Below are 27883 nucleotides of genomic sequence, written 5' to 3'. Positions count from 1 at the left end.
GGACAATTGAGCAAAGCTTTATGCTATTGTTTACGCAAACAGAATAAGCACAGATTTTTTTTATAATGTGAATGTGTCATACTTTGGCAGGCATATGTAAACATTTATTTTTTAGATTACAAGAATTAAAATGATTTCTTTATGCTGTAACCTCTTTATGCCGTCGGACAGAATAGTACGTCCTTTGGCAGCACCCCGCCTTGATGTGGGCTCCGGCGGTGAGGCCGCATCAATATCGGGACATGTCAGCTGTTTTGAACAGCTGACATGTGCCCGCAATAACCGCGGGCGGAATCGCGATCCGCCTGCTGCTATTAACTTTTGGTAAATGCCGCTGTCAAACTCTGACAGTGGCATTTAACAAGCACATCCGGCCAGAAATGCGCTCACCGGTGACCCCTCTCACGTGATCGGTGGATCAAAAATAAACGTAGAGCCTACCCATACAGTTGTGAACTCCATATTCTGTCTCCAAGTCCTACTGTTAAGGTGAAATAGGAGCTCCAGAGAGAGTACTATAATAGGTAGTGGCCACTTAATGATCCACGAGTAATGCTTGTCGCTCGATGCGAGTCAGCTTGTAGGCGTCTCTGGATGTGGATAGTTAGAGATCAAAATTTTCCAACAGTGCACTGGCCTGTAGCGCTGCAGTCAGCAAAACACTTGTGAGTTATCTGTTCAGAATGTTGTGACTTCACCCATTGCAGAAAAGTCCACGATACAACTAAGGGTGTCTGATCCTACTCATTTAGAAGGAATCGTCCTTCTTCCTAAGTGCTTGTTTCTCCTATGGACCTAGTAAGTATATATAGATGAGTTTCACTATATAAGTGGCCGTAAACACTTTGTTTACAGTATCCAGTCCTCAATGAATCAGATCATAAAAACAAACATTTCTGCTTTTCTATTCAGTCCTGCTGGTTTTATAGTATAAAGTTGGAATATCCAGTGGCTTTCGGCTCTGGATATTTGGTGCAAATAATTGCCACCCGTCCAGTGCTGCTTAACTATTTCTATCCCACAATAAAAAAGTAGGGTACCTCTATTTTGCCATTATGGACCTCTTTATAGTGTTTAGATAAGGGATGGCCTGTAAACCATTTTTTATATTGTAGGCATGATCTTTGAGTCTGATGAGTGGAGGCCCCTTTTAGTGCTTAGTTTTCTACATATCTTGTTTTAAGTTTTTATATTTGTAACTGCTTAGCTCCTCCAGCCTACACAATACTGCTTTTAGATAGGCCACTGTGAGTAATGTGACAAAATTACAAAACATTGTTGGTACCAGTTTGCCTAGGTTCTGATTTCACATGATAAAAAAATTCCTGTATATGTCTTAGATTTTACAAGAGACTTTCTATAATTATGCATAAAACTGTGTCTTCCTTGGTATGATGAAAGTGTACCCAGTTTGTTCCTGCATGCGTGCATTTATTTATTTTTTTAAATTCTGTCTGTTATACTAATTATACCAATTAATGAAAGCATGATGATCTGCACTGCACTGATAAAATTATGAATTTTATATGCTCATCTTTGTCTTGGAAAAACAGCTGTGAAATTAGTTCTTATAGTATTTTCTATTTCTTTCTTCTAGAATTGAGCCACAGAATAGAGGACCTTGAAGGTAACTGATTTCTCCAAATTGTAAAAGTGCATATAATTGTCAATGAAATCAGTTTGCATCTGTCATTTTTAGGTTGCATTTACACTTGTATGCCGATCGGCAATTGTTTGTCCAGTTTCCTACAGGTCTGGTCCATTTGTATGGAGCAAGCTTTGGATTTGAGTACGCATCTTTGTCGGTGGCATCATTTAACCCCATTAACAGCCACTGATACGCATTAAAATGGCTGCTATGGGGCCCTATTCCCCCGTTGCCGTTTTCAAATATCGATTGTTAATACGTTTATAGCGCCCCCAGAGTCTGAAAATTTCTGGGTTGTCAGCTACCGGGGGTAGCTGAGATCTTGGAGAACACAATCAGGGTTGTTTTTTCCGGTGCTCGGTAACGTGATTGCCATTATTTAATGATTAACGGCGATCACGTAAAAGAAAAAGTGTGCTGCAATTGAAATAATTTCTCTCCTGACATGATATACATGTCAGAGGAGAGAGAGAAATGATGTCCCCAAACTACCTGTCTTCCGGTACCTCTACTGTTCCCCCACTAATCAGCAATTTCTATTATTTTCAAACAAAATTTACAAATCCATTTCTTTAGGGACCACATCACATTTAAAGTGACTTTGAGGGATCTATATGACAGAAAATACCCAAAAGTGACACCATCCTAAAAACTGCACCCTTCAATGTCCTAAAAACCATATTCAAGAAGTTTATTAACCCTTCAAGTGCGTTACAGGAATTAATGGAATATGGAAGGAAAAAATTGACATTTTACTTTTTTCACAAAAATTTTACTTAAGCCCCAAATTTCTTACTTTCATAAGAGTAACAGGAGAAAATGAACCCCAAAATTTGTGCAATTTTTCCTGAGTAGGCCGATACTCCCTATGTGAAGTAAAACTACTATTTGGGCACATGACAGGGAAGCAGCACCGTTTGAGTTTTTGAACGCAAAAATGGCTGTAATCGAGTGTAATTTTACCACTAACATGAAGTACAATATGTCACGAGAAAAACAATGTCAGAGTTACCAGGATCCATGGAAGCGTTCCAGAGTTATTACCTCATAAAGGGATAATGGTCAGAATTGTAAAAATTGGCCCAGGCATTAACGTGCAAACCACCCTTGGGGGTAAAGGGGTTAAAGGACTTTACAATTATTGTGATCAAATGTACTCCAACCATTTTCTCAGAAGAAAAGATGGAAGTTTCAGCTAGATGTTATGTGTAATTGCAGAGAGACTCAGCAAGGCTGGCACCAAACAACCAAAACCACAGACACATTTGGCTCAAGCTGCCCTAGTAAAGCGAGCCTTAAAGAGTTAGGCTATGTGCCCACAGTAGCGTTTTTAAACGCTCAGGAAACGGGTCTCCTTCCCAGAAAACGTGCGTTTTTTTGCGCAAAAAACACACTTTTTTTTGCGTTTTTTTCCGTGCGTCTTCTGGACTATAGGAAATAGCCAAAAACGCGGACCTAATTAATGAACATGCTGCGTTTTTTACCGCTAAGCGTTTCCTTAGCGGTAAAAAACGCATCCATTGGCACAAAAAGGCCAAAATGCATTAAATTGAATGGGATACTTCTTTTAAGCGTTTTTGATGCGGCTTGACCCCGAAAAACACCGAAAAGCGCATCAAAAACGCTAAAAAAACACAACGTTTTTTTAAGCATCTTTGATGCGTTTTTCAGGGTCAGACCGCATCAAAAACGCTTAAAAGAAGCATCCCATTCATTTTAATGCATTTTGGCCTTTTTGTGCCAATGAATGCGTTTTTTACCGCTAAGGAAACACTTAGCGGTAGAAAACGCAGCATGTTCATTAATTAGGTTCGCGTTTTTGGCTATTTCCTATAGTCCAGAAGACACGTGGAAAAAAACGCATAAAAAACGCGCGTTTTTTCCGCAAAAACCGCACGTTTTTTTCCGCGCATTTTCTGGGAAGGAGACCCGTTTCCTCAGCGTTTAAAAACACTAATGTGGGCATATAGCCTTAGGATTATTCCTCACCCAGCTCCCAGTAAAAAGGAGGGGGACTTTGGCAGAGCCCTTCCCAGGCCCTCTGTTGCCGGGCAGTTGGCGTCTGGTGATGCAACCATAGCATAGCCAAACCAGATAGATACGTCGACTAGAAACACTGGAAGTGTAGTATGAAGACAAAGAGCAACGAACCCTAACATTAACCTTGAACTAGAGCTACCAATACTGCAAACACTACTCGCCACAACACATAGGATCTGCATTAAACAGCAAAGACTTGAGCTGTGAGCAGGGATAAATAGCTCTCCTGGAAATGATCAAGTGTTGAATACCTCCCATTTAACCCCAGATAACTACTACATGTTAACCTGCACAATACAAGTGTTCACACCACCAAGAGACTGGAACACAGAGAAACACAATACAACAAACGTGAAAAAATACTCTGCTGTAAAAAAAAAAAATTTTTTCAACAATAAACAGCAAGTGCTAGTAAAAAGATGATAGCAAAACATTGTTGTTAGTTGATACATTCTTTTCAAAAAATGTATGCTAAGCCGCTCTACCAACGCCAAGGTATACCCAAAAGAGTAGTCCTATCCAGTGCAAAAAACGTATCAACTAAATACCCTGCTTTGCTATCATCTTTTTACTAGCACTTGCTGTTTATTGTTGAAAAATTTTTTTTTACGCCAGAGTATTTTTTCACGTTTGCTGTATTGTGTTTCTCTGTGTTCCATGTTAACCTGCACAGTAGAATGGACACAATCCAACCACTGCCTAGTACCAGACACAACAGTGTCCTGTGTTGCCTTGCAACTGGGGAACACAGCGTCCCTTGTTCCCCAGGCAGTGAAATCTGTGGGGATACTGCCTCCCTCATCCCACACATTCTACTGTGCAGAAAGGAACAATTATTTTCTCCAGCGATGACGAGTAGAATATAAAGTTAAAATATCACTTTTGTTAGTCCAATGTCAAAAATGTTGGCACACTGGCATCCACGGTACAGCCATAGAAAAACTGACGTGTTTCAGCTAAAAAGCATTAATCATGGGGATGTTACAAGAAAAATGAAGTTACACTTATATTACTTCTTCTAGCAAAACATCTGTGTGTCATAGTTAATTTAAACCAACCTGTGATTTTATCCTATGGTGTAGACAAAGAGAAGTACAGTTAGGTCCATATATATTTGGACAGAGACAACATGGGTGGCGCATGTTAAGGAGCTGAAACTCCTAAACCCTTCATCCAATTTTAATGTGGATACCCTCAAATGAAAGCTGAAAGTCTGAACTTCAACTGCATCTGAATTGTTTTCTTTAAAATTCACTGTGGCAATGTCTAGAACCAAAATTAGAAAAATGTTGTCTCTGTCCAAATATATATGGACCTAACTGTATGTACAGTTGTGGCCAAAAGTATTGACACCCCTGCAATTCTGTCAGATAATACTCAGTTTCTTCCTGAAAATGATTGCAAACATAAATTCTTTGGTATTATTATCTTCATTTAATTTGTCTTAAATGAAAAAACACAAAAGAGAATGAAGCAAAAAGCAAAACATTGATCATTTCACACAAAACTCCAAAAATGGGCCAGACAAAAGTATTGGCACCCGCAGCCTAATACTTGGTTGCACAACCTTTAGCCAAAATAACTGCGACCAACCGCTTCTGGTAACCATCAATGAGTTTCTTACAATGCTCTGCTGGAATTTTAGACCATTCTTCTTTGGGAAACTGCTCCAGGTCCCTGATATGTGAAGGGTGCCTTCTCCAAGCTGCCATTTTTAGATCTCTCCACAGGTGTTCTAAGGGATTCAGGTCTGGACTCATTGCTGGCCTCCTTAGAAGTCTCCAGTGCTTTCTCTCAAACCATTTTCTAGTGCTTTTTGAAGTGTGTTTTGGGTCATTGTCCTGCTGGAAGACCCATGACCTCTGAGGGAGACCCAGCTTTCTCACACTGGGCCCTACATTATGCTGCAAAATTTGTTGGTAGTCTTCTGACTTCATAATGCCATGCACACAGTCAAGCAGTCCAGTGCCAGAGGCAGCAAAGCAACCCCAAAACATCAGGGAATCTCCGCCATGTTTGACTGTAGGGACCGTGTTCTTTTCTTTGAATGCCTCCTTTTTTCTCCTGTAAACTCTATGTTGATGCCTTTGCCCAAAAAGCTCTACTTTAGTCTCATCTGACCAGAGAACATTCTTCCAAAACGTTTTAGGCTTTTTCAGGTAAGTTTTGGCAAACTCCAGCCTGGCTTTTTTATGTCTCGGGGTAAGAAGTGGGGTCTTCCTGGGTCTCCTACCATACAGTCCCTTTTCATTCAGACGCCGATGGATAGTACGGGTTGACACTGTTGTACCCTCGGACTGCAGGGCAGCTTGAACTTGTTTGGATGTTAGTTGAGGTTCTTTATCCAACATCCGCACAATCTTGCGTTGAAATCTCGTGTCAATTTTTCTTTTCCATCCATATCTAGGGAGGTTAGCCACAGTGCCATGGGCTTTAAACTTCTTGATGACACTGCGCACGGTAGACACAGGAACATTCTGGTCTTTGGAAATGGACTTGTAGCCTTGAGATTGCTCATGCTTCCTCACAACTTGGTTTCTCAAGTCCTCAGACAGTTCTTCGGTCTTTTTTCTTTTCTCCATGCTCAATGTGGTACACACAAGGACACAGGACAGAGGTTGAGTCAACTTTAATCCATGTCAACTGGTGCAAGTGTGATTTAGTTATTGCCAACACCTGTTAGGTGTCACAGGTAAATTACAGGTGCTGTTAATTACACAAATTAGAGAAGCATCACATGATTTTTCGAACAGTGCCAATACTTTTGTCCACCCTCTTTTTTATGTTTGGTGTGGCATTATATTCCTATTTGGCTTTAGGACAATTCTTTTTGTGTTTTTTCATTTAAGACAAATTAAATGAAGATAATAATACCAAAGAATTTGTGTTTGCAATCATTTTCAGGAAGAAATTGAGTATTATCTGACAGAATTGCAGGAGTGTCAATACTTTTGGCCACAACTGTATGCACAAGAACAAAATGGAAATAAAAACCACACAAATCGTTCACTCTTATAGGTTTAAATACTTTATCAATTCCTAGAAATTTGTCATTTTGTTTTCCCATTATGTCTTTGGGAGAAATGTTTTAAGACTGCTGATATGTTAACAGTTGTGGTAATAATCACATTGTACTAGGCCTGAATATGACGTTTGATAAGATTGGGACAGTTTCTCTGCGCGCGTGGTAACTCCCCCTCCAGGTTCAGAGCAATGGCGGTATTTGCAGTCGGAGTAGCGTAGCACCGGACACTATCCATTCCAAGTGGGAGCACAGAACCACAATTCCTAGCTTTATGCCCTCTCTAGGAGAGACCTCTGGACTCTCACCACCCACCTTGTCCTAAAACCTCTTATGGAGCTCAGTGAAGAGACAATCGGCATATATATTACCTCTCGTGAGCCAGGACCTCTCCTGTACCCCTTACAGTGAATCTAATGCTGAATGGAATTTCAAACTTTCCTACAGTCCACAATACTTTCTATCTCAAATTCCTCAGTATTATCTGCCAGAATTAGAAGGAGGAGAATCCTGGGACACAAGCAGAAAGGAAGAAAAATGCAGACCTACATGGAAAGTCACCTTTTTGACAACCTCAGTAATGAGAAATGGTCCTATAAACCTGAGTGCAAGCTTAGGAGATGGCAAAAGAGAAAATAAATTTTTCAGCTCACCCATTCAGAGGATCCTCTATGGCAACTTGTGCATTTAAGAGCAGTCTGCTGGAAAACCAGATGGTAGGCATGGGCACCATGGTGTGGTTAATCCTTGTGGATTTGTCCCCTTAGTGTAGAGATGGTCTCCTGGCTGCTTGTTCCGTATTGGACTGTAACCCAGTTTAGCTTAGTTGGGATTACCTTATTCCTGAGAGATGTAAGGAAATGCTCCTTGCAATTTCATCCAGCTTTGCTCATTACTTGCCTTGTTCTGAGGAAAACCTATAGGTCCACACCCAGCGCATGGAGCTGCCCAGGCAGGAACATGGAATCAAAAATGGTGAATCAGGTGCTCGAGAAAGCAAATGTTCATTATTTTAAAGTTTTAAAAAATGTATTGAATGCATATTAGAAAAAAATTCTAGTGTGCATATGGCCAGAACTAACATTAGTTAGCCGCATGTAGCATAGACAATCCTACGCGTTTCAGCTTAAAACCTTACTCATGGATACCATGGGACCCGCAGTCAGAGATAATATTCATGGGAACCCTATGTAATCTTACCACCTGAACAAGGAGCAAATCTATCAAGTTCTGCACACAATTGAGCAAAAGGAACCAAATGGCATTGTTATGGCAGAAAGAATGCATGTGTTCGCATCATAATTGTTATGCTTCCAAATTGAATGTGAGGATTTTACGGCCGGTGAAATCAGGACAAATGCAAGCAATTGTCTCTCAAATGATTTCTGGTTTATTTCCAGAAGTGTACAACATTTTACAGCAAAAAATCAAACTGTCTTATTACATTACATCATGGGTTCTTTCCAAATTACTGTTTATCACAAATCACAAATTACTATTGATTTCACATGTTCTATATACTGTATATTGATCTCACAAGTTCTAATTACTGTATAATCATCATGCAAATAATTATTGCTTCTAGCCCAACCTAGTTTAGATGAAACTAGGTGGATTATACGATACAGAAATAACTCTTAGAGAATCAGAAATATCTTAAAGCTACATGATTTCAATATTCAGCAAAGCGTCCATATAGTGGTATAATTTTGATTCTTGTATATATTCTTATGCCATATATTCTCCCCTTAACAGCATAATTTAGAAAATTGGTCCCCAATAACCCACACCGTAGTCATACCCTTGGAGTAAGGGAGATCCATAATAAAAGTCCATGGATATGTTGGACCAAGGGCGTGCAGAAATGGGCAAAGGGAGAAGTTTTACTGCCGGGGCAATGTAAAGCACCTTGTTGATGGCATAGATCTTGCATGCCTTAACATAACCTTCAATATCCTTACCAAAGGATGGCCACCAATACTTTCTGCTCAACAGATGACAAGTCCCCTTAATGCCAGGTTGGCCCGCAGTGACCGAGTTATGACACTCTCTGAGAAGGCCCAACCTTAACTGCACCGGAATTAATAATTTATCATGAGGTGTGTTGGATGGAGCCATCTCCTTAGCTTTAAACACCTCCCTGTGATGTCACGGATGATTGGATACACCGCCTCCAGCAGGGCGAATTTCTATGACACCCGTGACCCTGGATACACCGCCTCCAGCGGGGCGAATTTAAACAATGTAACGTGCAGCCGGATACACCGCCTTCAGCAGGCAAATTTAAATAATTACACGTGTATCTGGATACACCGCCTCCAGCAGGGCGAATTTACGGAGTTAAGGGAAACACCAGGGAAACCGATACAATGGAGGGCCCTGCAATGGGGAACGGGGACGTGGAGACCTCCTGCACTCCCCTGAGTCAGTGTCTCTACACTCCTGACGGTCCCCAGGCAGGTTTCTCACCTGGCGACGAGCAGGATACCTAAAAACCCTAGCTCGCCCTGCACCTATCCCTTTCTAATGAATTGGATGGTGCAGAAACTAATCCCATCACTGCCCTAAAACACACATAAGGAAAGTTACAAACAGGGAAAAAACACTTAGCTTTGCTCTGTTGCTATTGCTCCCAGCAACAGAGTCCGGCACCTGAGTGCTGCTTTCCTCCGGAATAACTGCTACTTCACCAAAGCTTTGTCAGAGCTGCAAGGAACTCCTCACTGTTGCTCCTTCCACACCAGGACTCTGACTGAGCTGCAAGGAATTCTTCTCTAGCTCTGTCGTAGCTGCTTTTGTTCTGACCAAGCGTCAGCTGTCCAGATCACCAGTGAGTCTGAACTGTGGGGTTTTTCGCCCTTTCTGTTGCAAGCGCTTGGAGACAAAGAGACTTCAACACACAAGCCGTGGTCAAATCACTTTATCTGACGTAATGAAATATAAGACATGTTTTTATACCATTTACAACAATATGTGACTCTATGGAGCTCATTTGGCCCCCACCATCACCTCAGGGTCGTACCTTGTTTACAATATACCCAGAACACGTTGTTGAGAACAAATATGATAACAAGTATAGTTTCCTTGAAGACAGAGACTACTAGTCTACATAAGAATAATTCTAGCAATAATAAGGCAAAAGGCAATTGAAGTCTTAAAGGCATTTAAAGGGATATAAAAGCAAACCATTAACTCTTCTATATCAATTTCCCCCTTTTGTAAATGGTATAACCTTTGCCACAGGGTCAGCTGATGTCCACAAAGGAGCTACTGTCTCATGGGTCTAGTACCCAAAAGGGGGCTTCCTACCTGCTTAGCCCATCCACCCTCAGTGTGGACACTCACTTTCCCCATCAGCAATGGCCACCTGGGGTCTATGATACACTACAGAAGGTTCAGCCTCAGATTCTTTTTTTTCACACATACATTATTCAGTAGCTTAAGTAATACATATATTAGCGCTTTTACGGCTACATAAAATAATAAGCAAAACAACAAAATTTGCATACAAGTCTGTACAATGCCAAAAAAAATCCATCCTGCTAAGCTATTAAACCAATTTGCTGGATTTAGGAAAGAGAGTGTGTTACCCCACCAGGAGTCTCTCTTTGCACTGTGCTGCTTTAACCATTGGTCTCTAAGTTCACCTATTTTGTCTATACTGGCCCTGATCTGGTGATTGCCAGCAGGGTCGATATAATTACAACAGGTGGGACCAATTATTTGACACACTCCTCCTTCTTTTGCGGTCAGGTAATCTAGTACTATAGTATGCTGGTTAGTAACTACGATTGTCTCAGTATTGTATTAGTTTCATTAAGAACTTCAAGAACCTGGAAAATCTGATCATCCAGGTAGACGGTAGCTTCCACTAATTTATCCCACATTTGTGTTATGAAGGGGTATATTAGCATACTACTGAATATTTTATTTGTTATCCCCATTTCTACTAGATGCGGCCTACCATTTGGCTTATTGTCTGCAGCCCTTCTATACGAGGTGTGAATTGGAACTGCTGCAGTGTCTATTTTACTATGAGGAACTATGAAAGTGGCTGGTGTCAGTTTAGCAAGAGTGCAGACCCCTCTTATGTCCGGGCTCACTCACCTGTAGGCACGATGTCCGCAAACCAAGAATACTCCTTTGGGGATAACACAAATGTGACCAGGGGTCTGTATACATTGGTATAAACTCAAATGTCCTGACATACTGTAGGCTTATGGGTGCACCAAGTATTATTCATTTGTTTTCCACTTACACCAGATGTACATTTACCCCTTTCTTTCCTTATTATTTTACCCGTAGATGATTTACAGCCTTCAACACCATCTTGGTACACCATATCATTAACCTGTGTTTGATCGCGAGTGTATATGCGGAAGCAATTATTGTCTTCACCACAGGTGTCTGCTCCAGTGTGTTGAAGACTGAACTACAGTCCATCATTGGGAATAGGGTCTGAGTGAGGGATTTCAGTCCTCCTCCTGGCGACCATATTTCCGACATCTGAGTCATATTCCCGCCACCACATTTGTACCTTTAGGCCGCGTTATATTAAACTGAAACCAGGGATTAGCGGCCCGTTCGACTATAGCCAATGAGGCAGATATATCATGGGGCACACCTAGATTGAGTCCAAGTCTCATTGTGTATGCAGTGTGGGGTTAATACCTCCCATGGCTCCAGAGGTAAGGCTAAGTACGGCATAGTCCTCGCAGATACAGGGCTGTGTGTACAGATCCAACAGTCCTTCGGTTTCTGTCCTTCCATGTCCTTTATAAGAAGAGCATGATGCCGAATAAGTTTGTTGTCCCAATCAGCATTTAAGAGGTTGTCCTGTGTCTCTGTAGAGTCCAGTAGCCCTGTCACTGCCAGCAAGGTGATGAGGAGAACAGTCATTCTGCTGTTGACAGGACCTTCTTGCAGTGACTGGCGTGGATCCAGGTGGGCTTTCCCTCAAGTTTTACTGAAGTGGATGTGGTCAGCTGGACTTGGAAGGGGCCGTCAAATTGTGGGTCCAGGCTCCTTCTCATGTGTCTGCGTATAACCACCCAATCACCTGGATTCAGCTGATGCACATCTGCACTGGCATTAGGATCTGGAATGTATGAGAACACATGTTTATGCACCACATTAAGTCTTTCCTGCAAGGCCTGGACGTAGGCTGTCATAGCACCGTGTTGCATCTGTAGCACCTGTGGGAAGTACAGACCAGTCTTTGGTGCACTACCAACAGGACTTCAGAAGGAGACAAGCCTGTGTTTCTATTTGGAGTGTGTCTGACTGAAAAGAGTGCAAGAGGCAAGCACTCTACCCAGCTCTTTCCTGTGTCTGCCATGGACTTTTGAATTTTCAGTTTAAGTGTCCCATTTAGTCTTTCCACTTTCCCACTACTTTGTGGCCTATATGGTGTATGAAACGTTTACTGTACACCCGGGGCCTGCATGACTTCCCTCATTATTTCTCCCGTGAAGTGTGTACCCCTATCTGTTTCTGCGGCTTCTGGGACACCATACCTGCAGATCAGTTCTTTCATCAGTTTGTCTGTAGTCATTTTAGCATTTGCACATTTTACCGGATAGGCTTCCAGCCAACCAGAGAAGAGATCTACACATACTAGGATATTTGCATACACTCCTACTTTGGTAGCTGTATGTCGTCAATCTGCAGTCTCTGAAACGGGTAGAGAGGCCTAGATGTCGCTTTCTTAGGGACTTTTACTGTTTTACCTGGGTTGTGCTGTGCACAGATGAGGCATGATTGTACAAGTTTCGTGGCTGCGTAACTGAAACCAGGAGAGATCCAGAAGGCATCTACCATGGCACACATGTGACTTTTTTGAGGTGTGAGTTAAGTAATACATATATTAGCGCTTTTACGGCTACATAAAATAATAAGCAAAACAACAAAATTTGCATACAAGTCTGTACAATGCCAAAAAAAATCCATCCTGCTAAGCTATTAAACCAATTTGCTGGATTTAGGAAAGAGAATGTGTTACCCCACCAGGAGTCTCTCTTTGCACTGTGCTGCTTTAACCATTTGTCTCTAAGTTCACCTATTTTGTCTATACTGGCCCTGATCTGGTGATTGCCAGCAGGGTCGATATAATTACAACAGGTGGGACCAATTATTTGACACACTCCTCCTTCTTTTGCGGTCAGGTAATCTAGTACTATAGTATGCTGGTTAGTAACTACGATTAATTGTCTCAGTATTGTATTAGTTTCATTAAGAACTTCAAGAACCTGGAAAATCTGATCATCCAGGTAGTCGGTAGCTTCCACTAATTTATCCCACATTTGTGTTATGAAGGGGTATATTAGCATACTACTGAATATTTTATTTGTTATCCCCATTTCTACTAGATGCGGCCTACCATTTGGCTTATTGTCTGCAGCCCTTCTATACGAGGTGTGAATTGGAACTGCTGCAGTGTCTATTTTACTATGAGGAACTATGAAAGTGGCTGGTGTCAGTTTAGCAAGAGTGCAGACCCCTCTTATGTCCGGGCTCACTCACCTGTAGGCACGATGTCCGCAAACCAAGAATACTCCTTTGGGGAGAACACAAATGTGACCAGGGGTCTGTATACATTGGTATAAACTCAAATGTCCTGACATACTGTAGGCTTATGGGTGCACCAAGTATTATTCATTTGTTTTCCACTTACACCAGATGTACATTTACCCCTTTCTTTCCTTATTATTTTACCCGTAGATGATTTACAGCCTTCAACACCATCTTGGTACACCATATCATTAACCTGTGTTTGATCGCGAGTGTATATGCGGAAGCAATTATTGTCTTCACCACAGGTGTCTGCTCCAGTGTGTTGAAGACTGAACTACAGTCCATCATTGGGAATAGGGTCTGAGTGAGGGATTTCAGTCCTCCTCCTGGCGACCATATTTCCGACATCTGAGTCATATTCCCGCCACCACATTTGTACCTTTAGGCCGCGTTATATTAAACTGAAACCAGGGATTAGCGGCCCGTTCGACTATAGCCAATGAGGCAGATATATCATGGGGCACACCTAGATTGAGTCCAAGTCTCATTGTGTATGCAGTGTGGGGTTAATACCTCCCATGGCTCCAGAGGTAAGGCTAAGTACGGCATAGTCCTCGCAGATACGGGCTGTGTGTACAGATCCAACAGTCCTTCGGTTTCTGTCCTTCCATGTCCTTTATAAGAAGAGCATGATGCCGAATAAGTTTGTTGTCCCAATCAGCATTTAAGAGGTTGTCCTGTGTCTCTGTAGAGTCCAGTAGCCCTGTCACTGCCAGCAAGGTGATGAGGAGAACAGTCATTCTGCTGTTGACAGGACCTTCTTGCAGTGACTGGCGTGGATCCAGGTGGGCTTTCCCTCAAGTTTTACTGAAGTGGATGTGGTCAGCTGGACTTGGAAGGGGCCGTCAAATTGTGGGTCCAGGCTCCTTCTCATGTGTCTGCGTATAACCACCCAATCACCTGGATTCAGCTGATGCACATCTGCACTGGCATTAGGATCTGGAATGTATGAGAACACATGTTTATGCACCACATTAAGTCTTTCCTGCAAGGCCTGGACGTAGGCTGTCATAGCACCGTGTTGCATCTGTAGCACCTGTGGGAAGTACAGACCAGTCTTTGGTGCACTACCAACAGGACTTCAGAAGGAGACAAGCCTGTGTTTCTATTTGGAGTGTGTCTGACTGAAAAGAGTGCAAGAGGCAAGCACTCTACCCAGCTCTTTCCTGTGTCTGCCATGGCCTTTTGAATTTTCAGTTTAAGTGTCCCATTTAGTCTTTCCACTTTCCCACTACTTTGTGGCCTATATGGTGTATGAAACGTTTACTGTACACCCGGGGCCTGCATGACTTCCCTCATTATTTCTCCCGTGAAGTGTGTACCCCTATCTGTTTCTGCGGCTTCTGGGACACCATACCTGCAGATCAGTTCTTTCATCAGTTTGTCTGTAGTCATTTTAGCATTTGCACATTTTACCGGATAGGCTTCCAGCCAACCAGAGAAGAGATCTACACATACTAGGATATTTGCATACACTCCTACTTTGGTAGCTGTATGTCGTCAATCTGCAGTCTCTGAAACGGGTAGAGAGGCCTAGATGTCGCTTTCTTAGGGACTTTTACTGTTTTACCTGGGTTGTGCTGTGCACAGATGAGGCATGATTGTACAAGTTTCGTGGCTGCGTAACTGAAACCAGGAGAGATCCAGAAGGCATCTACCATGGCACACATGTGACTTTTTTGAGGTGTGAGTTAAGTAATACATATATTAGCGCTTTTACGGCTACATAAAATAATAAGCAAAGCAACAAAATTTGCATACAAGTCTGTACAATGCCAAAAAAAATCCATCCTGCTAAGCTATTAAACCAATTTGCTGGATTTAGGAAAGAGAATGTGTTACCCCACCAGGAGTCTCTCTTTGCACTGTGCTGCTTTAACCATTTGTCTCTAAGTTCACCTATTTTGTCTATACTGGCCCTGATCTGGTGATTGCCAGCAGGGTCGATATAATTACAACAGGTGGGACCAATTATTTGACACACTCCTCCTTCTTTTGCGGTCAGGTAATCTAGTACTATAGTATGCTGGTTAGTAACTACGATTAATTGTCTCAGTATTGTATTAGTTTCATTAAGAACTTCAAGAACCTGGAAAATCTGATCATCCAGGTAGTCAGTAGCTTCCACTAATTTATCCCACATTTGTGTTATGAAGGGGTATATTAGCATACTACTGAATATTTTATTTGTTATCCCCATTTCTACTAGATGCGGCCTACCATTTGGCTTATTGTCTGCAGCCCTTCTATACGAGGTGTGAATTGGAACTGCTGCAGTGTCTATTTTACTATGAGGAACTATGAAAGTGGCTGGTGTCAGCTCCTTCCTCCACCAAGGATGGTTGGAAATGACCAATATCACCAACAGTGAGTGAGAATACCTGACTCTCCTTTATAGGCAAGAGCCAGAGCAATCACACCTGCTAGTGATTCCCGTGTAATAATACTAGCCACCACCGGGGGCAAACTAGAACTAAAGACACCACTGTGTAATGACCCTAATGGCCACCGGGGGCAAAACTAACTTTAAGCAAACGGCTTAAAGGAAAAAAAAGGTTACATGTGCTTTTATCTGTCACAATTCAGCATGGATCGTGACACTCCCAAGCTAAATTGACAGAAACTAAAATGCCACTTGGAAGAATGAAATCAGGTTCCGTACTGTCAGACTCACTAAGACAAAGACTCCGACAGAGAGCATCTGCCCGAACATTCTTGGTCTCAGGCAGGTAAGAGATTGAAAAATTGAATTTGGTAAAGAACAAAGCCCATCGGACTTGTCTAGAATCTCAATACCTCCCAATTAACTCCAGATAACCACTCCCTGCTAACCTGCATAGCACAATGAGCACAATCTAATCACTGCTTAGTATCAGACACAGCAGTGTACTGTGTTGTCTTGAACCGGAGAATTCAGCATTCCTTGTTTCCTGGGAAGTGAAATCTATGGGAGATACAGCGTCCCATATCCCCACACATCCTTCTACTCCAGAAGACAACGCTCCATAAGATTGGGACAATTTCACTGTTCGTGTGGTAGCTCTGCCTCTAAGGTCAGGCCCGGCCCTTGCGACCGAAGTAGTGTAGCCCCCGACCCAATCCATTCCCAGGTGGGAGCACAGAACCACTATTACTAAGACCAGGGGCCTTAATTTTGTCACTAACCAAAACTTAGAATTTTTTCAAAACTCTATTTGACGTGAACAAACTTAGAAGAGCATTCACGGTCAAAAAACATTTTTTTTACATAAACGGAAAATATATTGGAATATAATAACATTATCTAGGTTTATGAAATTGAATTAGGCAATTTATTATTCCAGGAACAAAATGATTTAATTACATTAAATAACCTGGAGGAGGAAAATTACAATAACATTTTAATTACCTGTGGGTGTGCCAGTCCCTTTTCGTCTCTCCTATTTTATGATCCAAATAGAGTTTATTCTGTCTGTGATTTTACACTCTGGATAAAACAAGACTAATTCTGAGGGATGCTATACCATCCATTTCCAAACCTTATAGTCAGGATGAGCCTGGAATAATGACACTCTTCTATGATACCATTCTGTCGATCCGATAAATGATGAACTTGTTAGCATAAACTTGATATTTTCTTATTGATTGTCTGATTTCACTTACCAAATGTTTGGATGTACATTTTAAAGATAAGTTAAGGGAGAAGAGTTTCTCTGATCCAAAATATTTTTGTGTCTTCAAAATCTCACATAGGAACCCATGCAAGTTGGTTGAAAAAGTTATTGTTGGCCTAAAGATCCCATCTCTTGTCAGAAGGACTTTGTTGATATTGTGATGAAAGGGACCAGTCCTGTATGGACTGATCCAATCTCCAGACCAAAAAGGGAAACTTCAGACCCTAGGCAAGAGAGGAGTGATCACCTTGGAGTTAAGGCATTTTTCTTGATCTGTCATTAGCCATAAGTGTGAAAATATCTATAATTTCTGCACACCTCTGAAGCTAACATCTATGTGAACAGTTACACAATTCCTTGTGGTGATATTTTCCATATTTTGCGGATTATAAGGCACTTCCCAAATCCCCAAATTTTGGGGTGGAAAATAGTAAAAAAAAAAATTTTAAATAAAATTCTGAAGTGCCTTATAATCCCTTTTTAATGGTAGCTTACCTGGGGAGCGGCGTCACAGGAACCAGGTGCGCTGCTTCAGGAGGTCGGCGGCAGGAGTGGGGCGATGCTGCAGGCTCTCCTCTCAGAAGTCACTGATTCAGGAGGTCAGTGGCAGCAGGATAAGTGAGGCGATGTTGTGGGCCCCGTCCTCTCTGAAGCTGTCTGAGCCGGTGAGCAGATGTCCCCTCTCCTGTACATATCCCTGCTGTGGGCTTCTGAAAATTGACAACCAGAAACGGGACATGTGCAGATTGATATCTCGGTGGCCATTTTCCCAAAGCCTACCACAGGGATATGGATGGGGTAGGGGACCTCCGCTCACCTGTGCCGATGTCTTCTGTGAGGACAGGGCCCACAACAGTATCCCACTCCTGCTGCCAAACTTGAATCAGTGACCCTGGCTTCTTGAGATTATAAGACGCAATCCGTTTTTCCTCCCAAATTTGAGGGGGAAAAGTGTTTCTTTTAACTCCAAAAATACTGTAGTTTTTGAATGAGAAATTAACAATTTTAATTATATCCTTCAATGATTCTTCAAGTTGAGACCTTCCATGTTGAGGACATTTCTTTTTAAGTGTAGCCACTTTTTTATGCATCATTGCTTTTTGGACTTACTTGACTAAGGGCATATGCTCCAGTATCCGTTAGTTTTCAAAATTGCCTCAAAGCTCTACTTTAATCACCTTCTTTAAAATTCTCTGCTTCCATCTCAAACCTGTCAAAACTTTGGCAGGACTTGCAGATTTTTTTTTTTTTTCAAACATAAGGCTATAACTCTGCACCTCATCAGCCATTTGATTACACTATTCCCTTCTCTCAGAAATTGCAGTAGTGCAACTAAAGCAACAATTTACTGTATTTTCTCTCTTACAAGCACTGAAGTGATGACCAAATCCATTAATTACTTGCTAACATATCATGTACTGGTACATCATATGCCAGCTCTTTCCCTACAGATGATGCGTTATTCAGCCATCCTCTGACCCTAAGGCCGGGTGCCCACGTGCCTGCATAAGTACGCAGTGTCATACCAGCAGCAACTCCGGATCCTGAGCACATAACGGCTGTGGGTGGAGTGAAGCACTGCCCACAGCTGTTATCCTGTTAAATGTTGCTTTCAAGCTGTGGCAGCTTCATTTAATGCATGCCAGCAGGGGGCGCATACTTCTGCACACCCATAAAGCAATCACAGCATACCAATGGGTTGCTATAACACACCAGATGTCTGCTGAATGACTCCCGTGCCTGTCATGACAGTACTCATGTGAAAGCCAGTCTATAGTTGGTGTTCATAGGAGTCCGTGATTTTTTCTATACATAACAATGCTATTGCTGTGTATAGTACAAGTGATCAAATGTTTGCAGATTCAAGTCCTCTATGTGGGCTATCAAACAGTTAAAAGTGGGAAAAAAAATGAAAATATGGAAAAAAAAAAGGTTAAAAACACCCCTCTTTTCCCCCATTAAAAATAAAATAAAAGTACATAAATTTGGTATAGTTCATAAAAGTCTGATCTATCAAAATAAAATAAATTAACCCAAGTGGTTAAAGGCATAATGAGAATTACGTTTTTTCAGCTGCCTAAACACTGCAATAAAATGCAGTGAGAGATGATGAAACCATCCTATCTACCTTAAAATGGTATCATTAAAATTATCAGCTCAGGGCATAAAAAACAAGCCTTTACACAGCTCAGTCTACCCAAAAAATGAAAACTGAAAATGGCATTACTAGTGATTTTTTTTTTTCCTTCACTGTTGCTGTGTGGACGGTAAAATATAGTTCTAGCTCTTGGAAGAACCTGATGGAGAAGACTTTTTCCTTGTAAAAAAAATAAATAATAGCAAATTGTCATTTAGAATATGCACAAACTGTCTTGTTTTAACATAGTAACATAGTTATTAAGGTTGAAGAGAGACTTTACGTCCATCTAGTTCAACCCATATCCTGTCCTAACTTACCCTAACATGTTGATCCAGAGGAAGGCAAAAAAAACCCATGTGGCAAACAGTAAGCTTCACATTGGGGAAAAAAATTCCTCCCGACTCCACATATGGCAATCAGACTAGCTCCCGGGATCAACGCAATATTAAGGAAACTAGTGTATATACCCTGTATTATTATACTTTGCAAGAAAGTCATCCAGTCCCTTCTTAAATTTTAGTAGGGAATCACTCATTACAACATCATATGGCAGATGTAAAATCAGTTGAAAGGAACGCTATCCGTTTCTCCTCATCTCAGAACTCTTTGATCATATTCACCAAATTAGACCTGCATGGACCCTACAATCTGATCCTGATTTAAAGAGATGACTAATAGACTGCATTCAATACTCATAATGATCATTATGACTATCTTGTCATGTATTTAGAATTTTGCAGTGCTTTGGATGTGTTTCAGGCTGTGTGCACACGATGCAGATTAGCAGCGGTTCCGCAGCGGATTTTACCGCGCAGAAACGTTGCATATCTGCATTGTGATGTACAGTAGCTTTAATCAACGGAAAAAAAAAAACGCTGTGCAGACGCTGCGGATTTTTCCGCGCGGTTTTCCCACGGTACAAAATCCACAGCATGTCACTTCTTTTGTGCGGTTTTCCATCTCCCCGTCACCAAATCCGCAGGGGGAAAACCGCAATGGAAAACCGCATGAAAAATGGAAGAAATCCGCAGGAAAAATGCAGGTCATTTGACCTGCGGATTTCTTCCATTCTGCGCGGAAAAATCCGCAGGGCTAAAAACTCCGTCTGCACTCAGCCTCAACATGTAAATGAAATCTTTTGTGACATTTTGTATCATTTGACTTCATCCTCACCAACTATCATACCCGGGAAAAATTGCAGACTAGTTGCTGTATCCAAATCCTTTGATCAACGTGCCGTTTCTAAAAAAAAAAAAAAAATGTCTTCTGTAATAAAACCTGAGCTTATTCTTCATTCTGTTTTTGCTTCAACAAAATCTTCACCCATCGTCTCTAAGTTTCTTCCTTGGAATGTCTTAACTTCGGCTTATTCTCTCCTTTCCATCAACCAGGGGTTAAACATACACCTTTTTTGGTGGCTTAAATAGAAACAAGACGTCAAAAAAGATTGTGGCATCTTGTTCCTAGAGTACACAATTCAGATCTTCTCGTCAAACACCATTTAGTCCTCATACAAGCATTGGCTATTCCACAAGAACCCAGTGGTGACATTTCCCTGGACTTTGTTACAGATCTTCCCGAAGTTCAAAGGTTTATTATTTATTATGCTTGCCTATATACCATCTATGTTGTGGTAGACCATTTTTCCAAGATGTCTTTTGTGCCATTGCCTTTTGATCTTCAATTAGCCCAAGTTTTCTTCTAAGTGATTTTTTTTTATGTTTCGCAGTCTTTCTGCTCATGTAGTCTCTGACTCTATAGTGTAACTTGTTTCCAGATATTGGTGAGCGCTATGCAAAACTTTCAAAATGTAACAAGACTTCCTTTTGCTTATCATTCCTAAAGCAATGGGTAAACTTAAAGGAACAATCAGTCTATGGAACATACCTCATCTTTTATATACCTCGATCTAAAAGTCTATTTCCTGCTGTGGACAGTGACTTTCACTAGTTCCATAACCCCTGGACTGAAGTGCAATCTAAAGGGCGCAGCGCACGCAAAATCCTACAAGCGCACGGTCTGTGCACCCTATGCTAAAGATAGAGTGTGCAGATCGCATGCAGTGATGTGCGATAGTAGGAGGAGATGACCGGAGGGGATGCGGCAGGGGGCGTGGCCGTGCGCTGCGGGCCAAAACGCTAGTGTGAAGCTAGCCTTAAACTTGACACAAAACTTGTGTCATAAGCTAAGTAGATAAAGTGTTTCTTTAAGTAAGTGAAGAGCCAGTCTCATTTATTTTGCAGGAAAGTGGATAAATCTACAAAACTATATAATGCTGTTAGATAATGTTCTAGACAATGCTTTCTTCATGGACATACATAAAAATCATGGTGCCCCATAAACAAAGTCCTAATTCGGCAACCCACCAACGCACACAAGAGACGACATTAAAGTTTAATATTTGACAAGGTCACAGAAGACCATATCTCACAATTTGTAACCCTTACAAAGTAATTTTCCTCCTATTGAAGCCCCTTAGTGTTCTCATGCATTGACACCACTTTTTTGCCCCCATAAAGTATAATGCCAAAAAAAGTCTCACAAACACAATATAATCCCTCCACAGTGTAGTGATTTCCTACACTGTACTCTCTGCAGTAACAGTTTGATGACCCTTATTCACATTGACCCCAAAATATTATGATGGCCCTGACACAGCCCTCCACACAGTATTATGGCCTCTGTAAACCCTCCACACAGTATGATGGCCCCAATACAATCCTTGACAATGTATAGTGGCTTGCGCACATTACAATGTTCCCCACTAACCCTTCAAACAGTTTAATGGTCCCCACATAGATCTCCTAACTGTATAATGTCCCTCACATAGTACTGCAAAGTGTATAATGGCCCCTTTTAGCGCTCCAAACAGTATAATGGCCTCCACATAACCCTCCAAATAGTTTAATGGCCCCCACATAGCCCTGCAAACAGTATAATGAGCCCCACACAGACCTGAAAACTGTATAATGGCCACCATATTGCCCTACAAACTGTATAAATGATTTAAGAAAAAATATGAAAACACGCCTCTCCAGATTCCCCCACTGCTCCGGTCTCTGCAGCATGTAGTCTGAAGCTCTGTATGAGATGTCAGATCTCAGGCGCAGGGAGAATAATGGAGGAAGGAACTGACCACTCCCTGTTCCATCATTGCTTTCAAATGTATTGGCATCCAGGACGCCGATACAGTTTAAAGTGCAATACCATGTGGGAGGCCTGGTGCTGGCACAGGACCCACACGACTAATGGGCCCCACAGTGGCCACACGGTTTGCCACTATTAGCGATACACCACTGGCTTTGTCCAAGACACCTTAACTTAGTTATGGGATCCTTTATATTCACAAGTATGTCCAACAGCATCCGTTTACAACTTGAATGCTCAAGGACAAGGTATCTCACTCGCACCTAGAATATTTTAAGTTCTGAGGAAGATGAGCGCAATGTATCACACAGTCATAGCCTTTGTAGGATGTCAATCAAGCATCTTGGGGCATGATTACTGCATATTCTGCTTGACTGCTCATGTATGCAGTGTAGCCTTTCTGACTAGTCCAGCTAATTGACATGTGGTGCACAGCGATATTGTCATGTCAGCCATGTCTGTTTTGCCTCTTGTCCCTGGGAGTGGTGTGCACGCGCAACTCGTGTGTGCTATCCAGCATGTTCCCTAGAGCAGTGTGCACACTCACCTCATGACTGTTGAGCTGTGGGATGCCTGCGTTTCTGCTCTGCCTTCTGTGATCGTCTCATCATGTCTAGAACCCCTGATCATGTGTCCTTTCTATGTTCTCGAAACAATCACTGACCTCAGGGAGACCAGTCAAGGAAAACACTGCGGCAGCCGGCAAAGGCGCTCAATCAGTGAAATCCGTTGTTTCGTGATGTTGGTCTACCAGGCATTGCTCACACCTAGCCAGAATCCTACTCCACACTGATGAGGGGCAACACCCCGAAACAGCTGTCTGTGGATGGATACCTGGGCTTGGTACTTCCCTTGTCTTATCTATAAACTCGTAAAGAGCTGGACATTGACTTAAAGGGCCACTTAATATGGTGGTAATGGTGGTTTCCGAAAGGAGCCACTCCTTGGCTGGGTCCTTCCCTGGAGGAAGATCTGGCTAGTCTCGTGTTTGAGACTTTTAAATGAGGCTCCACGGACTTTATTTGCATATTTGTCTTTCTATGTTCTAGCAGAGGCTGGTTCTGCATCCATCTCTGCATGTCTGGAACTCTGATCATGTGACCTGCCTAGGTTTCAGCACTGGTTCTGCAATCATCTCTGCATGTCTGGAACTCTGATCATGTGACCTGCCTAGGGTTCAGCACCGGGGTTCTGCAATCATCCCTGCATGTCTGGAATCCTGATCATGTGACTGCTCCCTGTGATCCTGGAGGATCTGAACTGGAAGTTCTCCTCTGGTCCTGACCCGGAAGTGGAGGTGCTATGCCCTATATCAGACCGCCCCTTCCTATGCTCAGGGCCTGAGTATTATGTTGCTTCCCTGCATGGCTGCTTGGTCGCTCCCTCTATTCTGTGCCCTTGCACTTTGCTCTGTCGTGCGTCTCTGCACACGCTCCGTGCTCGTATTCCGTCTCTTGTCTCGTGTTGTCCTTCGTGCTTTGTTGGTCCTCACTATGCCTCCTAGTTATGCTATGCTCTGTACCCTGTCCCTGACGTGTCTCTCTACACGTGCAGGCCACCGTTCGGTACCCTGTCCCTGACGTGTCTCTCTACATGTGCAGGCTTCCGCTCTGTACCCTGTCCCTGACGTGTCTCTCTACACGTGCAGGCCTCCGCTCTGTACCCTGTCCCTGACGTGTCTCTCTACACGTGCAGGCCTCCGTTCTGTACCCTGTCCCTGGCGTGCCTCTCGACACGTGCAGGCCTCCGCTCTGTACTCTGTCTAGTCCCAGGGCTCTCCCTTGGCCCGGCTCTGGGCTTTGGCCTACGCTCTGCTGCTAGACTCTCCCTGTCCCTGGCGTGTCTCTCCACATGTGCAGGTCTCGTCTTGTACTTTGCCCCTGGCATGCCCTCTGCATGCGCAGGACTCTGACTCTTACCATATGCCTTGTCTCTGATGTTTCGTGCGCCCTTGCACTTATCGTACTAGGCTTTGCCGTGCTATTTCGCACGCGTCTCTGTCCTGTACCTTTGCCTAGCCCTGCCTTGTGGCTCCGTGCCCTCGTGCACGCGCCTGGTCGCCCTGTGCTTGCCTGTTGTGCCTCAGCTGTGCTGCCTCTAGTCGTGCTCGCCTGTGTGCCTCAGCCGTGCCTGCCGTCCAGTGCTATAGTGGTTATCGCCTGTGTGTGCCTCAGCTGTGCCGCCTCTAGTCGTGCCCGCCTGCCTGTGCCACCGTCGGTACCGCCTGCCGGTGCCCCAGCCGAGGTTTCCGTGCTCCCTTGCACTCACGCTGGTTCTCGCACTGTGCGTTTTCATGCTACTCTTGCACAGTCTTTTGCTTACTTTGCTCTGCTTTTTACCCTGTCTTGCCTGCCGCATTCTGTAACCTGCCGACCGCTGCCAGAGGTCCGGACCCTGATGACTGCGGCCTGATGTCCGGAGCTGATTTCCGCAGTCTGATTCCTGGATCGTGTCGGTCGATGCCAGCCCCCCGGATTCCGATGCCACCGTACCCTATCTTGGATCCTGGCGTGTCTTCGGGCATGCACTCTGTCTTGGACTCCGGCGTTTTCCTTGACACGCATCCTGTTGCTAACTTTTTCTTGTCTCCTTGCATGGAACCCTGGTCTGCTTACCGGATGCCCGGATCCTGCCGATCGCCATCAGAGCTACAGAACCTGATGTCCCGGTTGATCGTTGCTTGCCGTCCGGAGTCTGACGTCATCGTGCTTCTGCCTACCATCTCGCACTTACCATGCTTTGGACCTTGGCGTGCCCTTGCACGCACTTTGCTATGTGTTCCCTGTGTATTTACGTTTGGCACCTGTTATTACCCTGAAGTGTTCCTTAATGAAGTTACTTTGAATTAACGTTTTGTCTCGCCTTGTCTTGTTTCCCTGAGCCGGCCGTCTGGTCCAGCTGCCGTGGTGGCTCACCCCCTTGGTCTTGCCCCTGACACTCCTTGTATAGGGGGTGGCTCTTCACTAGGTCAACTTCGCCCTAGGTTGGTGGGAGCCACGGCCCAGAGGGTCCACTCATTCAAGAAAAACGACTCAGCGTAAGCTGACGCTCGTCACAGATATTACACTATGAATTTTTTCGTTAATTTGCTGGGGACCTTTGATATAACAAGGGCATAATAGGAAGCATTTCCTTGAGGTGGATACTGCACTGGTGGTGGATTATAGGTGTGAATCCTGCTACCAGGTTTCCTTTAAATATGGCAAACTACAGTGCTTTAATTTTGTCCATTTCTGCCTGTGGCATAGGTTTCTTGAAGGTTTTTCTTTTATTCAGATAATATTTTAAGGATATCTTCTGGGGTAAAAAAATTTATATCTTAAAGTCCCCAGGCTCCAGGAAAAAAAAGAAAGGACATGAGATGTAATACTCACCCTTGCCAATCTTTCACAGGTCACATTCCAGTGCTTTTCACTACAGTTTTAGTGGTCCTAACCTAGGCACACTGGATATGCAAGCTCAGCCAAACCAGTAGCTGAGGTGAATTACTGCTGTGGCTAGGGACTGGCTGAACCTCATTTCCGGCAATTTCTAAAGTGCTTAAAATTACATTCTCATGTTTGGACATTATCCCTTATCTTTGGCACAGAGAATAGCTTCCCAATCAATGGGTGTCCCCTATTGATCCTGAGAACCAGTATGAATGGAATGGTGATCAATCATGTGAGCTGCCAATTTATTTATTCTCATAGGAGTGCCGAAGATCAGCTGAGCTCAGCACTCTATCTCCGACAGTCCCATTAAGAATAAATGGTTATCAAATACCATTCTATTCTACTAATATTCCAGATTATTTATAAGGTGCTCTCAACTCTATATAGTATAACTCACCAGCTTCTTATTCTGTTTTTGAACCGTTTTCTGTAAATGATGTAGCATTTATGCACATTTAATCGAAGTACATTTGATCAAAGTATGAGGCAGTTATAACATGGCAGTTAGACAGGTCAGGAGACAGGTAAGACATTTATATACATCTACTCCCTGTACATTTGGATTACAACAAATATATACCATATGCATTTGTGTAATTTATATCCTGGCCGCTGCATTCACACACATCCACCGCCCTTGCATTAATTCTCTACACTCCATCCATATTGGCCCTTCACTCCTTTCCTCTCCTATGTATAGCACTCACACTCTTTTCACATTGCTAAATTGCACTGATCCATTCAGTCCCACCATTCAACATCAGAGACGCTCTCACAAATCACTTAACCATCTGCTCACTATTTCTATCCTCCTTCTCCTAGTCGCAGGAGACATTGCTCCCAACCCTGGTCCGCCATGTTATAGAAAGTCAGACCCCACCAGCTGCTACACTCAGAAACCCCTCTAATCTTATTAATATTCCCTGCATGCCATCTGTCTCTCTTAAATGTGCCCTTTGGAATTCTCGCTCAGTGTGTAACAAACTCTCCTTCATTCATGATTTCTTCCTTTCTAATTCTCTTAACTTTCTGACTCTTACTGAAACCTGGATCCAGCAATCAGACACTACTACTGCTGCTGCTCTTTCATATGGTGGACTACACTTCTCTCATACCCCAAGATCAGACAATAGAGCAGGTGGAGGCGTTGGTCTGCTCCTATCACCAAAATTTACCTTTCAGGTTATCCCTCAAGTACCCTCACTTGTCTTCCTTTTTTTTGAGGTCCATGCCGTCAGACTCGACACCCCCTTCTCCATGCGAGTGGCGGTGGTATATCGTCCTCCCTGCCCCTCCCATCAGTTCCTGGATCATTTTGCCACTTGACTTCCACATTTTCTCTCCTGTGACAACCCTACCCTCATCATGGGTGATTTCAACATCCCCATTGCTCTTCCCCTCTCCCCATCTGCTACTCACCTTTTATCTCTAACCTCCTCGTTTGGCCTTTCGCAGCTTGCTAATTCTCCAATGCATGAAGATGGAAACTCCCCCGACTTGGTCTTCTCTCGGCTTTGTGCAGTGGATGATTTTGCAAACTCCACTCTCCCGTTCTCTGACCACAACCTTCTTTCATTCTCTATCAAGAACTGCCAGGCCACTCAGGTCACCCCCACTGTCCATACTTATAGAAACATACAGGCCATTAACACCCAGAAACTTATGAAGAACTTGCAGTCTTCATTGGCCCCTATCTCCTCCCTCTCATGTCCTGATTCTGCATTGAAGCATTACAATGAAACACTTCAAAGTGCCCTGGATGAATTTGCACCTCCTATACATAGAACACCACAACACAGACGACGACAACCATGGCACACCCTGCAAACCTGCAAACACGTTTCCTGCAGCGATGCTCCATGTGCGCAGAACGTCTGTGGAGAAAATCCAATCTACACGAAGATTTCATCCATTATAAGTTTATGCTTCGAACATACAACACTTCCATTCACCTCACAGAACAAACCTATTTCAACACCCTCATCACCTCACTGTCCAATAACCCTAACTGTCTCTTTGACACTTTTCAGTCCCTGCTCAACCCAAGAGTACAGGCCCCAACCAAGCAGCTTCGAGCTGACGATCTGGCCAATTACTTCAAAGAAAAAATTGATCAGATCCGACAGGAAGTTATCTCCCAATCACCTCATACCAGCACTGTCCTCCCTCCCCCGCTGGATCTAGCTCACTCTCTGATTTTGAACCAGTCACAGAAGAAGAAGTAAT

The 27883-nt window shown here is 43.1% G+C and overlaps 1 protein-coding gene across 4 annotated transcripts in view; it reads left to right on the top strand.

Moving 5' to 3' along the window:
• The window catches only part of CYB5R4 (cytochrome b5 reductase 4), a 415380-nt gene that overhangs the window by 205963 nt on the left and 181534 nt on the right, over window positions 1-27883 (top strand). For all 4 annotated transcript variants that reach the window (XM_073589653.1, XM_073589651.1, XM_073589652.1 and 1 more), the window contains exon 8: window positions 1598-1627. In XM_073589653.1, coding sequence (XP_073445754.1) covers window positions 1598-1627 — 30 coding nt within the window. The remainder of the gene's footprint in view (window positions 1-1597; window positions 1628-27883) is intronic.

The sequence above is a fragment of the Dendrobates tinctorius genome, unplaced genomic scaffold (assembly GCF_039654945.1).
Source record: "Dendrobates tinctorius isolate UK_male_01 unplaced genomic scaffold, ASM3965494v1 ptg000111l, whole genome shotgun sequence".
Lineage (NCBI taxonomy): Eukaryota > Metazoa > Chordata > Amphibia > Anura > Dendrobatidae > Dendrobates > Dendrobates tinctorius.
This window is presented reverse-complemented; position numbering and strand designations above follow the sequence as displayed.